This window comes from Macrobrachium rosenbergii, chromosome 5 (genome assembly GCF_040412425.1).
Source record: "Macrobrachium rosenbergii isolate ZJJX-2024 chromosome 5, ASM4041242v1, whole genome shotgun sequence".
Lineage (NCBI taxonomy): Eukaryota > Metazoa > Arthropoda > Malacostraca > Decapoda > Palaemonidae > Macrobrachium > Macrobrachium rosenbergii.
In genome coordinates this window covers 43,960,539-43,977,884 of record NC_089745.1, presented here as the reverse complement: position 1 = coordinate 43,977,884, position 17,346 = coordinate 43,960,539, and the positions used below count along the sequence as shown (strand labels likewise).

The window sequence follows — 17,346 nt, the reverse complement described above, 5'->3', positions numbered from 1 at the left end:
TATATGCAGTACTTACATTATTTTCCTGATTTCTGTTGCCCTGCATGATCGTAACGACACAGTTGTGAATGAAGTAAGCCAAGGATAAGGTTCCAGTAAGACACATGAATGTATTCTGGGGAGAGAAAAACCAACTGTGACCTTCATGATCTAAAATGTACATCACAGATAAAGTTGTATTTCATTACCAATATCAAAATCAGATGAGAATATTTTCTTCCATCACATATTATTTACACTACAAGATGACATGACTAACTTATCATTCACAACACTACTACTAATAATGTATACCACAATCACTAAATTAACTGTGGCTGCCAAAACCAATTACAATACATTAAGCAATAACCTTGTACTAGTGCTGATATTCGTTTCACTAAAAGCTCACCAATCATATATATGCCTAAAATTCACCCCAAGGTTCACAGCCTTTTGACTGTCTGACAGAGTCTTTGCTGTTAACAGTCCTGTTCACTGTTTCCCTAGTGTTCACAGAATCCATTGTCCAGTGCTCAATATCAATGATTTTCAATGTTTTCCCCCTATAACCATCATTTATTAAAACTCTTCTTCACCATAGCACTCAGTAAGTAATAAACGAGTAAATTTTTCATTCAGCATGTACTGATTAGTAACTGGTGTCACGTTCTTCAACCACCAGCTTCATAGGTGTGGCTATCAGTGAGTAATGAACTTTTTTTTTTAACCAGAAAATTTAACTATTTCTCACTGTTTATTTCATTGTCTGTCTGAATCCTTGTTTATAGTAACCACTTACTTTCCCCCTTTTGTTTTTCTTTGTGCTGCAATAAAAATTATCATATTAAGCTTTATATACACCATACTTTTTCCTCATATTTTTATGGCCTTACCATCTGAGCTCTATCAGTTTCATTTTCTATATAGGTACATAGGCTGTTTATAGGCTGTTTTTGTATTTGTTACATTATTTTCATGTATATGCTCATACTGAATTAGTACACCAGTTATGTCTCCTGCTGCCCATAATCGTACAGTACCTAATTTTAAGTACCTTATTCTTTATGTGGTTCAATGAGATACATTTATCCCGTTTCTAATTACATGTGCCATGGTGAGGACTGGGGATAGTTAATTTATTCCAAGTTTTGATAAGTTAATATCCCTTAATAACACATGATTCACATCAATGTATTAGTCTGTAAATAGTGTGCGTAACATATTTCAACAAATGATATATATAAAATAATCAAAGCTCAAGCAGCCTAAGGTGTGTTTTGGATGGTGTGAAGATTTTGTTAATTTTTGTATGCCTAACCAAACGAATAACAATATTTCTGTAATACATCTTTAATAAGCCCTGCACACACACAGATATGAAGATATGAAGTAAATTTCTGCTAGAACTTTCATATAAAGGTATCAAAATAAAGTCCAAACTGGTAGCTACTAAATTCAAAAGCACATACATGCCCACATTCAGTGCATACAGCACAGTACTTTTATTTTATTGTTCATTCATTATTGTATTTAATAGCTTGCAAGAAACTCCCAAAATTTACCAAGAAATAATGATAAATAATAGAAGAGGGAAGAAAGAATGACTGATTCTCAGACAACTGCTATACTGACTCTGTGTATCATGTAAGCTAACCTATAAGCTATCCTACCAGATAGATTTAGTTACTCATCATGCAGCCACTCACATGAACTATTCATCAAGTTGAGGTACTACTGTACTCTCTACTTCATTAGAAACATACTTGGAAATTGCCTGGTACTTTAAGCGGTGATACCTGGCTCAATACTACCTGTTATTCAAGGGGCACCTCTCACCAATGGCTTCCACTTCATCGTAAATGAAATTACCCCCTCATTCATGGCATTTCAAAAAATGCAGACTTCAATATGTATTGGCTACCATGTCTTGTGCTGATGGCATGTGTGAATGTACAGTACAGCACTTCCCTTCCGAACCTGAAAGACTCTTACCTGACACAAGCAGCTTGTTTTACATACTATTGGCTGTGACTTTACTGATACACGCCTTTGAAATATCAGACTTGGTTCCTAACTCATTCCAGTCCCAAAGTGTTCTACTGGGTCCTAAGGATATCTAACATTTAAGACATTTAGCATTTTGGCTTCCTGTCTAAATATTGAGTAAGGCATACATGACTGAAAAGTTTGTAAGTACAAACCTATTAATCACATGGGGAGGAACCGCCTCCCTGGCCTACAAACCTTACTACCTCACAAACTACACGAAAAGGAAGTTAACTGACAGATACGTATAGATCCAAATGGTACATATACATAATATGTGTACTTTTGTTAAGAAAGCTTGTATTTCTCTGCATTTCTCTATCATCCCAGTGTTTTGATTTTTCTTAATCCTACCCTCCTGAAACATTCTAGGTACAAATGGCAAGTGTGAAAATGTGGCTCCTTAAATGCAAATGGCCTATTGCCTTACCTTATCCAACTTTATTTCTCTAAAATACAGAAATTTATACAATTGGAAAAATAAGCCAAGAGCCTCATGGCACCAAAGTTGCCCTGGGCATTCCCAAGCCCAGAAGCTAAAAATGAGTGCCAGAGCCATAATAACCCAAATCATATTCACAGCCAAAAAGTTATGATTTTCCCTCAAGCAATTTTTCCTAATTGTAAATTATTTCTGGATTTCTTTTTTCACATTTCCATCACTGATAATTAAGTGGAGTTTTGGAAAAAAAAAAAAAGTGTAAACAGATTTGAAAAAGTTGGAAAATTTTTTTAAAACTTCAATCTTCCTGACAAAAAAAAAAAAAAAAACTGAACCTTGGAACGTAAATATTAGGCATATACATAATTGACAGGTTTGTACAATATTCTTGTTTTGTTATAAAAACATAACAATAATATTAGGCACATATATAACTGATGGGCCTATATGACAAGCTTGTTTGGCATGACAAAAATACATAGTTTTTCAATGTGTGCAATATCATCTGCCTTTTCAAAGTTTTCAGAATGAATGAGGATTATATTTTATGCAGTTTTTTACATTACCTGTAGACAAACTGTCTTCTATAAGTATCAGTCAGACAATACATGCATTAGAGTTTGTATTACAATGTACAGCTAATACTTAAATTTTAAAGGAAATCAAGCAAGAACTAAACTTCAAAATTCACAAGCTCAGTAACTTTGCAAAATTTGGCACTCCAAGTATGTATACAATGTCAGGCAATACAAAAAAACTTTAAAAGGCTATACTAAGCAGATAAATGATCAAGTCACTGAATACTTCAAAATATAATCAATGATGATAAATGCTGTTTCCATGATTAATAGTTGAAATCACAACATATGAAAATGCTCCTAAACTGTTACCTTCCAAAAATTAATACTGTACATCTAACAAGACCAAATACTAAATACTGACTAAAAAGGAACCACCAATAATGATGAAATGTTTTCAAAGCAACAACCTACCTTAAACAGAGGGACGTAAAAGTCATCGGTGGGATCAGTAAAGTTCAAGTTGATTCCCCAAAGGGCAGCCTTTGATATCACAAATAGATACATCACTAACACAGATATCGCACCTTGAAGCAGAGAAAAATCATCAGTAAGAAATTTCCTTTACAACAGATAAAATACTTTCTATCACTCCTAATATGTGTGACATTCATACAGCAAGAGTGAGAGTGGGAAAAGTATGTGGATACTTTTACATGATAATTATTATTATCATTATTATTATTATTATTACTATTACTACAAAAAATTGCTGTTTCAATGGCATGAAGCTTATACATCTTTATTTTTATTATATTCTTAATGTCAGCAAGTATATAATACCATAAATTTCCAAAGGATATGGTAAGATATAGTGCTTTTGTTGTTTCAATGCACACACACACAGGCAGTCATCTACGGAGGGAGCAAATACTTGTAGAAAACAAAGGTTTACAGATATATATGGCAGGGGAGTTGGTTAAGGGTAGCAGAAGTCCAGACAAGTTGTATTGTCACTGGTCAGTTGTGATACCAGATGTTTTTGCTGTAAAGCTTGCACCAAATGAATCTGGGATTTCCTTGCTTGTGATGACTGAGGAAGTTTGGAGGTTTCTACTGCTGTCCCCGCTGGTGTGACTGGTTGAATGGTTCATTCTGCTAGGAGAGGGTGGTTATTTGTCTTACTGACACCAGTTGGTTATTTATGTCTCTTTCTCTTTCAATAGTATTTGACATCAGCTGATGTTTGAAAGTCAGGAAAAATTAAATTTTATTTACAGTATTTATGTTGGGCTTTTTTTCTAGGACATGCATGGCTACAAGAAGGTGCAGGCTTTGATGGTCTGGTGCAGTGTCTATAATTTTCACTGGCTTAATTAATTCTTCCTTTCTGGTTTTTTCCAGTGTTCATAGCCATAGTTATTGAATAGCACCCTCCTGTAAGTGACATAAGAGATACTTTGAGAGCCTATAACCCTTAATAGCAGAGAGAGCACTTCTTATCATTTCTCAAGTTAAGTGAAAAAGTCAGCAAAAACAGAAATAGAGACTTCAAGTGGACAAAAATTCTGTTCCTCACAACATGCAATGAACCATGCCTACTTCCTTTGGTAAAGGGCAGTGGCCAAGATCTCTGCAAGGGATGACAACAGACACTGTAGCCACCTCTGAGAGGCTGCTCTATCTGAGAGATTGCCGGAAAACCTCCATGCAAGAAGGTGTAGCAAATCTGGGCAACTGTGAAATCAGCTGCTTCAGTACACCCTTCCATAATAGAAAAACAATAAGGTTATCCACAATGAGGTCTAGAAGTTCTGAAAACAACCTTGCCACAGCCAAATAGGGGAATGAGAGTCATTAAAGGATTCATCTTCTCAAATTCCACTACAACTTGTCTCAGTCCAAAAGGGAAAGGCATCATAATGTAAGGGGCGGTTACATAATGGAATGTTGAACAAAAAAAATCAGATAGTAACATAATAGACTACTGTTCTTAAACACACCTTAACAAAGTAATCAAAAATAAATTTGAACCTAGAAATTATTCTGGAATTTACAACAGCTATCTATAACAGGAACCTTATATAAATGAAAAATCACCATTTTTCTTCACATTTCAGCAGTTTGTTTCCTAATTTTTCAAACAAAACTAGTTTCAAATTAATTTCTTATTATTTAAGGTCTTGGTAAACTTTTATATCTAAAGATAAAAAAGTCTTCTTGTATTGAAAACTCTGTTAAGTATTTTAAATAATATCAGTTCAAATTACATTTAGCTAATACAAACTTAATAACCCCAGAGCAATTTTCTTACCTAAAGAATTGAAATAAGTGAAGATTTTGGCATCTCGTAAGTTCAAGATGAAGATAAATGGAACAATAAGGTAAAGAGGCACTGTCAGATCCTGCTGCCACCACCGATGGAATGTTGAAGGAGCTTCAGTAAGCTGTTTAACTGTGGTATCATTTGGAGGACACAGTAATGCACTTGAGGAGTCATTATGGAGTTCCCCTTTAACAGCATCTGAAAATACCATTCAATCAGTGTGTTTGTGTAAATTTTTTCACAACTCTGATTTTACATAATCAGAGTAAAAAGTAAAAAGAAAAAATATTAAGGCTTGTGTTAATATTTCATTGCTTTGATTTTGTCAAATAAGAAAAAGGTTTACAGAAAATTATTCAAATATAGTTTCCATAAACCTTTCCTTAGATAATAATAATAATGGTGAGAGTGCATAAAAAATTCTCTACAGGAATAATTTTTTAATTTTGGCATTTAAAAACTCAACGTATGATAACACATAGTACAAAGCAAAGAAAAGAGCATACAGGACATGAGTATTAAACACTAAAGCACTATCAAGGACACAAAAACACTATAGCATAATGAGAAATATTATTATGCAGAAAAATGAGGCATGATGCTATAAGAAGTGAAAAAAATTCAAACAAGAAAAACAAGCAAGCAGGAAAATTAAGTACTTAACAAGAACTGCCTCATTACTATGTTGATGCTAAGGCATGAGGAAACACAAATGAAAACATAATTTCACAATGAAATAAAAGCTCTCACAAAACCAGACAAGCATTTAGTAAAGATGGAGGATGGAATGAAAAAATGAACTGACGAAGAAATGAAGGCACAGGAGCACAGTCCTAAGCATAAAGAACACAGATTTTACACAGCTTTTTAACTACATATAGAAAAGATGATTAATGAAAAGAGCATAACATACCGCCATTCCCTTACCATAAATTATTTCTCCTGTATTGAAGAGGAAGTTAGACATGAGGACCCAATACACAACTTGAGCTCCCACAAGAGTTAACACAGAAAAACTCACACTCAGTCCTTCTGTCAATTTGCCAGCCACTCCTCCAAACAACTGTCTACAAAGTCTACTGAGTTCTATCGTTGGACCTTCAATTGCTGCAAAATCAAAAGTGCTTGAATCATTCCTTAATGTTTCCTATACACTGGAAAGAAAAATCTAAGTAAAATATATGACTTAACATGACTTGTATTACTGAACATTACAAAAACATTAAAACAGTCAAAAAGAACATTTTCATCATATCTATGACTGATGATGTAGCTCAGTATCAAAAGAAAGAATTTGCTGAATGTTACTCTAAGCTGGCAGTAATTACATAAGTATCAATTTTCATGTTGATTAAAATGAAATCCTCCAACTTTTCAAAAACGTACTAGAACAGCAAAGCTTGTCATATAAACATCAAAAGTTTCAAACACAATTCAAGATAAATGCCTCTTTTCTCCAAATGCTACTTAAATTCTCTTAAATCAGAGAATCAAGTTTGATTAAAGTTGCATGTACAGAGGAAATGTGAAGAATAGAGGCCTAGTGATATAGGAATACAAAGAGAAGTACAAACAGAAATTACAACAGCATGCATAATGGGCCTGCTGCAGTTTGCATCAGTAACAGATCCAATATTCATATTGCAATTGAAAAATGTGAACATATTTTGGCTATTGCATGCAAGAAAAAAGATGAGAGACCAATCTCATCAAAAGAATCAGAAAGTTTGGGAGATACTTCGGCCTTGAACCCGGAAGGAATCTCTGGTGGAACAGGTCACCCTGACTCCTCCATCTCTATGAGTGACAATACACACAGATGCCTCGTTGACAGGTTGGGGAGGACATTGGAAGGATCGTCAGGTGGCAGGGAGATGGTCAGTTACTCTGAGGAATTGTCATTTCAATTTCCTGGAACTGATGGCTGTCTTTTTGTCTAAAAAAACTCAAACCTCCAGAAGAGACACACTCTATTGGTTCTAGACAACACAACTGCAATGTCCTGCATCAGTAGATTGGGATCACGTTCACCTCCTCTCAATATGATAATGCTAGCCATACTTTGGATGGCGTAAGTAAGTAAGTAAGTAAAGTAAGTAAGAAGTGGCACCTGTCTGCAATTCACCTCACAGCATCTCTCAATGTAATAGCAGATTCTCTATCAAGGAAAACGACAGCCTCAACAGAGTGGATGTTGGACAACCACTCCTTTCAAACTATAGCCAACATGCTTCCACAACCAGAATATACCTTTTTGAAAACAAACGCCTTGCGGTTACAACAATCATGGCATACAAGGCAGCACTAACGGAACCCTTGCTTTATGGATTTGGGATTGACTCCAGTATAGAAATTGTCACTTCCCTTCTGTGGGCTTTTGCTCTACAAAGACCCGCTCCCGAAAGGCTTCCCATTACTTGGTCCCTGAACAAGGTACTTAGATTTCTATCAACTCCTCAATTTAGTGGACCCAATTCAACCATAACTCTCATGCTAATTAGCATCAGGAGCTCGTATTAGTGAACTGGACTCTCTTAGATGGGGACGATACATCTCACAAACAGCTGGCAATCAATTATTATTGTCCCCTGGCCCCATCATTCCTGACCATGAGGATCCTTTAAGAAAGAAATCTATTCTTATAAGAAAACTCAATTTAGCAGACAAAACATTGTTCCCTGTGCAAGCACTTAAGGTTTACCTGGGCAAACATCCCAGAAGGTCCAATTTTCCTACACCATAGCATGAATAAGCCACTCTCTCTACAAAGACTGAGAATAATTTTAGCATCCCTCATTAAAAAGGCAAATCCACACCCCTTTCCTAGGTCACATGATATTAGGAAAGTAAGTACGTCTTTGGCCTTCTTCAGAAAAGTTTCTTTCGAAGAAGCCTTTGAATGTACAGGGTGGTCATCAGCGACAGTATTCTTAAAACATTACTGCCATGAGCTCTAACAAATTCGACTACAATGTGTATCAATAGGTGGTATGGTTAGTCCTGACCCTATAGGTGCTACACCAGAAAACCAGGGGTCTTCCTAACAGGTGGGTATGCCGACTATCGCTGGGGAAGGTGTGACAATAGTGCAACCATACCCAGCATGCTTAGGTAAAGTCACTACAGAACTTCACACTAAAAACATAAGTTTGTGTTTAGTTTCTTGTTTTTTGTTACCAAAACCCTGGGGGTATTTTAGAATACAGAATGGGGCTTGGAACTTGTGGCTTGACCTCGGACCAGAAATGTTTTTTCTTTGGGTTGTTGGGATTAAAATTTGAGACCTTAAGCCTTTCGTCACCTGTCAGTTTCTTTGTAAAGCTCCTTGAGAATGAAACAAGCGACTACACTATCAAAAAAAAGGTTTTGACGTAGGAAAATCCTATTTTTGGTAGTCGCTGTTGAATCCTCAAACCCCTCCCAGTTCCCTGACAAAAAGGCATGGGATTTGGGCAAGGGAGCATCCTGCATTGACCAACAGAGAGTGATGGCTCCCTGGTCTTTACCGGCCCAGTCATAAACAAGATGGTGGACGTGCAAGCGCAGGTTTTGACATTGGAAAACTGGGTTCAGCTTCCCTGACGATAAGGGAAAATGCCCTCTTATCTTTGAGTCCATTATATTCCATCACATATTATAGTGTTTATCATTATGACACAATACCCAGCTACAAGACCATGCTAGAAGAGAATTCTTTGATATTAGTCTAGTCAACATGGAGCTCTGGTAGACCCAGGAAGGGTAACTCCTTGAGGATGAAACAAGTGACTACGCTATCAAAAATAAAAAGTAAAGAATAAACTAGTACTATATAAAACCAAAAAAAAAAGAAAGGTCATCAGCCAGCAAAAGCTGAATTAATCTTCCTAAAAACAATCACTACACAGAACACAAAATCAAAACATACATACCCATGATTTTCTGTAGAGACAGTAATCTAATAGCAGTATACAATGCCAGTGCAGCCATTAAAAGCATGATCAACAAACCACCTAAAAATCCAGCTTGACCAAATGCCCAAGGCATAGTCATTAACGAAGTACCCATCATGGTATTCCAAATAGCTATTCTGGAAAAGAAGATTAGTATGCATGAATTCTGAGACCAAAACCCATAGCAACTGATCTGTAATAATAATCTCCCCTTTAAATCTGCTGTTTCTGAACTGTATCAAGTTCGACTCTAACAGTTCTGAAAATAAGCAAAAGTCCCCATCAAGGTGTTGATAATTTTGTATAAATACCATAAATGCGATATTATCAATGTCAAACAGAACACTAATCATATTGCTTCACTGGATCATATTAACAAATAAAGGCTGCATTACAAACCAACAATTTTCAGCTGGAAGTAAATTACTGTCAAGTCTTCAGGGTAATGAGTTGGCTTGGTTAAATATTTCCTATAGAAGAAATATATACTCTATACATTTATAATCAAAATAGAAAAAAAGATATCACAAACACTCAAGTAAAAATTGATGACTAACATTGTAATAGGTGAGGACTGTTTCCCATCAGCATCAACCTTTTGTCCAGGAATGTAAGGCAAAAACAGGTCCCGTGGAACCACATGGTCTGGAATGACCTAAAAGAAAAAAGAAAAAAGTTATCAATAAACTGTATTGAGGCAAAGAATACCTAACTAATTGTACACAATCTACTTTTCCAGTATGATTTTGTTATATAAGAAATTAATAAGCAATCCCTGATTCTGTGACTTACACAAAGGTCAAATTGAAGTACATACACTATTTAAAATAGCTTTGGATGATCAGCTCAGTGCCAAATTGTACCAATACCAATTACTCAAAAGGATATCAAATAAAATGCGAAATTTTTAAAAGCATATTAACATACAAATAAATACAGTAACAATCTAATTTTTATGACAAATATAACAACCAAATTAAAGGGCACTCATCATTCATTAATATATCAACTAAAATAAGAAACTTTAAAAAGCACATTCAATGTAGCGAGACATACTGCAATAACAGGACATCACAAAAATTTTTAAAAAATTGAAAAACTTGAAGAAGAAGAGAGAGAGAGAGAGAGAGAGAGAGAGAGAGAGAGAGAGAGAGAGAGAGAGAGAGAGAGAGAGAGAGAGAGAGAGAGAGAGAGAGAGAGAGAGAACTCCACCATACCATGATCATGATATAATCATATTACCAAGCATTATGGTAAAGAATACAGCAGCAGAATTTCCAAAGCTATTGAGACATTTTCATTAAAACATTGCTCATGCACCATACTGCCATACTCATTTCAACATTATATACTGTATTCAAGAGAATAATCCAGATATTGTTTCTAATGACAGCAAGCTATACATTCACTCGATTGGCAGCAATCTATACTTTCATTCAAATTTGCAGCTTTTCAATATTTGTACTAAAATTTGGATAAGATGGAAGGATAACTGGAATTTACTCAAAATCATAATTTCAAAGGTCACTGACGCCCATATCAGAAACACAAATTACTATAATAAAAACTATAAAATACTAGGCAAATAAACCATTAATAAAATAAAGTGAAAGTTGGCATTGCTCTTAGCTATTTATAGTTAAAAAACAATAGGATGGCACATAGGATCGCCACAACCTACCATATCCTAAAATTAAATAAAAAGGCATTCATGATTAAGTTTCAAAAAATACTTTTGATTATTCTGTACATTAAGTAATATGTTCCCCTGTCCAGATGAAAAACGAGAAAAAATAATTCATTGCTTACCAGTGCAGGATCACCTGGGTCAACAGGAGCTCGTAATCTTGAGTAATATCTATACCTAGTATAAAGATGGGTATCACCATCTTGGTCATCACCAACTCTGACAAGGCTACTTACACTACCTCTTGCACCCGGGACAGTTGGGTGAAAAGGTCGTCTGCAAATTTAAACAAATACTTATATGTATCTTCAACTTCATTATTTTCTTCTAAAACTAATGCTGATTGTTTCCACACAACAAAATTTAAAACAGGGTACAAGTTAAATTAAAAAGTTTATACAATAACAGTACATACCTCTTTGGTTTATTGTCAACTGTGTAAGGTGAAGGACCCACAGTATTTGTCCAGGAACTTGAGTAAACACTGTAAAGAATAAACAAATTTAGTATAAATAAATAAATGTCTTAAGCCACTTAGCTTTTAGACAATATGAATCATTAAGATTTATTCCAGTCAAGAGTGTACAGTAGTTTATTGCTTCGAAAGTTCACCATATTACCTTCAAACTCACTCTTAGCTCACATGAAATATGCACTACGTTGTCTTATCTGAGTGAAAATAACCTTGAAAAATTTTTCCTATTTATAGCAAGGCCTCACAGAATTACAGTTCATATACATTAACCATGACTTCTTTAATTTAAACCTAAAAGTACATTACAGAAAACTATGAGCACACAATGAGATTTTGATAAATAATAAAATACTGTTTATTCTGAAGGACTTTTTAAATTCTCATGGAAATAGCCTACTGATACAATCCAAACTCTGTTCTCATAAGATAAAAAAAAAACTGTACCCAGCAACAGCAGCTGCTGTAGAGAGCAGAGGTGATCGTTCACTGATATCTATTGGCAAGGATGGTGGCAAGTCATCAGGATGACCATTTGTTGTTCCAGTTGTTGCTACCCTTGACTCGTCACTTTCTGGCGCATCAGTGCTTGCGCCTTCGTCTTCTGTCGTTCCTTCATCCTGGATTTTACCATTATCTGAACTCTTCTCTTCTTCAAATAGGGCTCTTGCATCATCATCCATCACAATTCTGATGAGCCTATGAAAATAGATTGAAAGTCTAAGCAAGGTCACATCATGGCATGTTTCAGCAATTATTCTCATAATTTTCACCATATTAATAAAGGAATATGGAGTGAAATAATTCAAAAGTATCATGCTAAGGATCAAGAATAAATGCAGCAAAACCTAAATAATTTAAATCAACTTGTATGGAGGGCTGGTCAGATCTGACAAGAATTCAAATAAATAAGCCATTGACAAATTAGCAATACTTCCAGCCACACTTTCACACAAGTGATCTAAATATCTAAAAATAACATAACTATCTTCAGCACATAAAAGCTTTTTTTACCTATATTTCTCCTGAAGCACTTACAGGGCTCTGATACAGTTCATAATATTACTTACTATATGCAATACATGACTGTATGCACCAATTATCTGTGTTAATTTGGGAAAATGATTAACGGATTATGAAATGACCGTCATACAAACTTACTGTATTTCCTTATGTAGCCTTAACTTTTAAGGGTCTAATAATGGAACTACATAATGATCAGTAATTGTTTTTATTGCCCAAATGTTTGCGTCCATTCAACTGGAAAAATCTTTTCTATTAAATGAGCAAGAGGATTTCACCCAAAAGGCACATTTACCACCTGCATGAATGAATCTCTTACTTCCTTAATATGTATACAGTATATATATATATATATATATATATATATATATATATATATATATATTATATATATATATATATATATATATATATATATATATATATATATATATATATATATATATATATATATATATATATATATATATATATATAATATCAAGGATACATTAACGTGTTATTTTCTTCAAGAATTCTCAGTATAAGTTCATTGGTAATACTGTATATATATGCTTACACACTGCATTACTACATATCTGAACACCAATGCATAACTATAAAATTAATATCACATCAAAATCAAGGTAAAGACATCAGACACTAGTGATGAATACCAAACTCACAGAAATGCAATATTGTACCTAAGTATTCTACAGAGAATAGCAACTCGTAGCCTACACATATCCACACTTGCATTGTAGTCATTTACACTATATCAAGATGCTGCACAATCCTAAGACAGTATTATTTACTTCAACTGCAAGGACATTTAACCCAGCCACCCACTACATGTATAAATCATGTTACTCTTTATTTCTTATGTATTCTTCTTGTTCATTATGACCCCATCAATACCTTTATACATAGGCTACTGCCTGTCTTTGTGTGAAGGATCTCTGCCCCAAAACTTTTTGTGTATATCAAAATGTAGATCAGAACTGAAAAGCCTTTCCATGCATACCCAGACCTCCCATGATACTACATTACACTTCATTCTTTTGCACGTCTGATCGTGTTAACATCGCCGTAGTCATTTTTCATGGATATAGCTTTTTAGTGTTTTAAACCAATGTGCTTTCAACAGTCATTATTAATCTCAATTTCTGGCTCCCGAAACTTAGCCTGACCAATTGAGTGCATGGGCTAATAGCCTATCAGTATGCACTTCTACTAGGCTATGCTGTAACTAGGCTATTAAAACTTTGCCTCCTCAAACTGTGGTTAGTAACCCAGACTACTCTGGTATGTTACCAGAACACTTACCAACCCTAAATAGGCCTAGATTATAAATGAATGCCAAACCACATTAATTAGGTTAATGATAGCTGCCAATATAAAATAATACCACGTAACCTAGGGGTGTTTACTGGTTACAATTTTGCCATATTAGCTATGGAGGGGGTTGGGGGACAGGTATTGTCTCAACTTATAAGTCGTAATTTGATGAAGAGGTCTTTTCAAAAATGTAGGTTACAATTTCATATCGTGTAATGGCAACTAATAAAATAATACCAATAGACCAAGGTGGTGAAATGAATACGGAGCCTGGTGTGGGACACTGGATTCGACCCACCCAACCAACACCTGGCTTGCGATAAAAGCCAGGTATGTAGGAGATGGAAGACATATCTTAGGCCTCTATCCTCCCACCAAAGAACAGAGCGAAGAGGCCTCGTTTAAAAACAGCTTGAGCCTAAGCACGGGCTCAACTGAAAGCACGAAGTTTACGTTTTCTATGGCGGTAGGCTAAAGTTAATTCCTATAGGCCTACCCAACCAGTTCTTTTAGAAAATACTACAAAAATATCTAGGCTAACGCTTCAGAAATATTCCTATCTCGCACACGAGGACGACTTCCGGCATATTATCTCAGTCGTGCCACCAATGACGAAATAGTCGCGTAAAAGTTATGACGAAAATATCCTGTCGCTTAGGCCTAAAAAAATCCCGTCGCCAAAACGAAGGTCTCAGCTAAAAAAAATACTTACAAAAGTGCTGAGATTACTTTCCCGCCTTCAATATAGGCCTCCTACTGCGTCCCTCGGATAAAACATGTGACTGAGGTTACAAGGGTTGTTGCTAGGTCACGTCGTCCGTACTCAGCTGACTTTTGTTTACTAAAGTTTGCAACTTGCATGAGCGAGTCCGTCGAGGTTCTCTTGTTTGCTCACCTTCGTACGCTTTCGTAAAGATTCTCTTACTTCCTTATCTTAATGGCTCGGTCAACCAGGGTTGCCTTGACAAGTTCTTGATTAAGCGGCTGCTTATCTACTACTGACGGCGGTTTTATATCAACGTAATAATAAGTAAATACATAAGTAAAACCATAAATAAATGTACACGGTTCGGTAAGTGTGGCCATCAGCTGTAGAAACAAATTAGTGAACATTTTGGTGAAACATTTGAGTCAATTAAATTGAAGCTAAAATGTTATGAATATTAGATAACTATTAGAATTTACGAAAGGAAATAATGAAATATCACTCATCAACAGAGAGGACATGAATTATGTTTTAATTTATTATCTGACCTACATACGACAAGCAAAAGGTTCCTTTGTCAGAAAACGGAAATTTCTATTATATCTTATAATACAGTTGTATATCTGCTGAGCCACTCAAACACTTCCTCATAACAGATAATGAAAATTCCGTACCACTCACACTGAAGGCATTGTGTACATAACGCAACCTTTACAGTTGAAAGCTATCAACGAGTGGGAGTTTGTTTAACAATTCTTTAAATTTATTTCTGCATGGTGTTCTAGCAAAGTGCGAGGTTACGACAACATATTTAACTGGACTATCAAAACTGGTTGCAGAACCCAAGTATACATCCCCAGCAACGCACAAAAAACGGTTCCTTGCTAAAATCTGAGCGCGACCTTCATTGCCTGAGTATCATTCACCCCTCCCCGGCTCTTCGCCTTTCTCGCAAACACGACGCTGCAGTGCTGACCATTACAATGTTATTTCGACGAGACTTTTATTGTCATACTGTTCTATAACATCCGCGTGCACCGATGGGTTTGAAAACATCAACGAAGATATGAAAAATCAGACCTCCTAGCCGAAGTAAAAGACTTCCTCTCATAAAAACCGAATGATGTTACCATTTCAAGATCAGCAAACAAATCGACCACGGATGTTTGCCCTATACCTGATGAGTCACCTTAGCTTCCTTTCCTGTACTTACAGTAGATATTCTTCCTGAATGCATAGTGAGGTTGCTTTTCTATGGCACACATATGCTCCTCACACACATACATACAGTATATATATATATATATATATATATATATATATATATATATATATATATATATATATATATATATATATATATATATAATCATGAAACTACAAATGTCGTTTAATATCCAATTCACGCTACTTCGGGAATATCCCCGATGAGGAATTATCACCGAAGGGGAATTTTTTTATGTGAAAAAATGGACCCGGCGGTACCAATCCATTTATAACTTTAAAAATTCCCCTTCGATGATAATTCCCCATTGGGGATATTCCCATAAGTAGCGTGAATTGGATATTAAACTACATTTATAGCTTCATGATTGTATATAAATCACGGTGTGATAAAAATTTCATATATATATATATATATATATATATATATATATATATATATATATATATATATACACACATATATATATATATGCATGTATGTGTGTGTGCGTGTGTGTAATATAACACAAATATGTGAGGGTCAAATCTTATTTCCACATCGTGGTACCACCTGTCTAACAGGCACTTGTTCATGATTAAATAAAATTGCACGACTCCAACGCGTCCTGGAGCATCTAAATTTAGACCTTGATCATGTTTACATATAATCTTGTCCTGGTTACGAAGGGCGGAGAGATTTAGAGGTGGGAGGGACGGGAAGTTGTTAATGTGCTATCCTTTCATGGGCCGTTTATAATACCAAACAGAGATATGTCGTTATGAAAGTGTTTTGATTTAGGTTACGGTTTTCTAGGCTTATGATGGATTATATTTAGATCCACTTTTCTCTGACAGTGACCTGTTGCTTAGATCTGTAGTTCCCAATCTGGGGTCATGTGGCCACAGGGGCTATGGTAAATTTCAGGAAGGCCACAGAAAAATTTTGGACAGTAAAGGGCCACAGGGGCAATGAAGGAGGCCACTGAAATCTGAAATAATAAAATAGATTTTAGATGTATTAAATTCTTTTTCATTTATATCCCTGATGTATATACTTTTAATTTTATTCGTAATTATATTAAATTTATAGATAATATTGCAATTTCAAATAATTTAATTTTTCCTTCTCTGACAATATCATGACAAATTTGACTATAAGTAGCTCTCCGTAATCTGTCAATTTGGATTGGGGCTTCTAACAACTAATTAGGAGTTGTTCTTCACGAAACTTTAAATCTCTTTCCCTTTCCCTACAACAATGTATTGCTATGATTTATTTGTTATACATCTGGCAGCATTGATACCTGACCGCAAGCAAGAAAGCTTAATTTAATCATGGGCTAAATAAAATATGGACAGATAGTGACGTTACAGTGAAATTCCCAGTGCCCTGTCAAGAAGCAAAATTATATATCACTGCCTTTCCTACTTACAATTTTCAGTCAGGGTTTAGCAAAGCGTTTTTCCTTATATCAAAAGTTAGCAAATGTTTCGAAATTGTAAGTATGGGTGATCTTCGTTTGTCTCTAATAACCATGGACCCCAATAATGATCAATTTAGGCAAAGATGCATCAGGTACAAGGATCTCAGTGAATAAATGAATGCAAAAAGGTAATACGATATCACACACACACACACACACACACACACACACACACACATATATATATATATATATATATATATAT

The 17,346-nt window shown here is 35.1% G+C and overlaps 1 protein-coding gene across 2 annotated transcripts in view; it reads right to left on the bottom strand.

Annotated features, from left to right (window-relative positions):
* Positions 1 to 17,346, bottom strand: part of LOC136838734 (neutral amino acid transporter 9-like) — a 30,955-nt gene that overhangs the window by 12,069 nt on the left and 1,540 nt on the right. The window contains exons 1-10 of one of the 2 annotated variants that reach the window (XM_067104170.1): positions 14,458 to 14,740; positions 11,853 to 12,104; positions 11,349 to 11,417; positions 11,056 to 11,209; positions 9,804 to 9,901; positions 9,226 to 9,383; positions 6,242 to 6,421; positions 5,303 to 5,512; positions 3,463 to 3,575; positions 17 to 115 (exon numbers count right to left, since the gene is read on the bottom strand). In XM_067104170.1, coding sequence (XP_066960271.1) covers positions 17 to 115; positions 3,463 to 3,575; positions 5,303 to 5,512; positions 6,242 to 6,421; positions 9,226 to 9,383; positions 9,804 to 9,901; positions 11,056 to 11,209; positions 11,349 to 11,417; positions 11,853 to 12,088 — 1,317 coding nt within the window. In that variant the 5' untranslated portion in view covers positions 12,089 to 12,104; positions 14,458 to 14,740. Of the gene's footprint in view, positions 1 to 16; positions 116 to 3,462; positions 3,576 to 5,302; positions 5,513 to 6,241; positions 6,422 to 9,225; positions 9,384 to 9,803; positions 9,902 to 11,055; positions 11,210 to 11,348; positions 11,418 to 11,852; positions 12,105 to 14,457; positions 14,741 to 17,346 lie in introns of those variants that run through there. The other variant, XM_067104169.1, reaches the window with a different exon arrangement.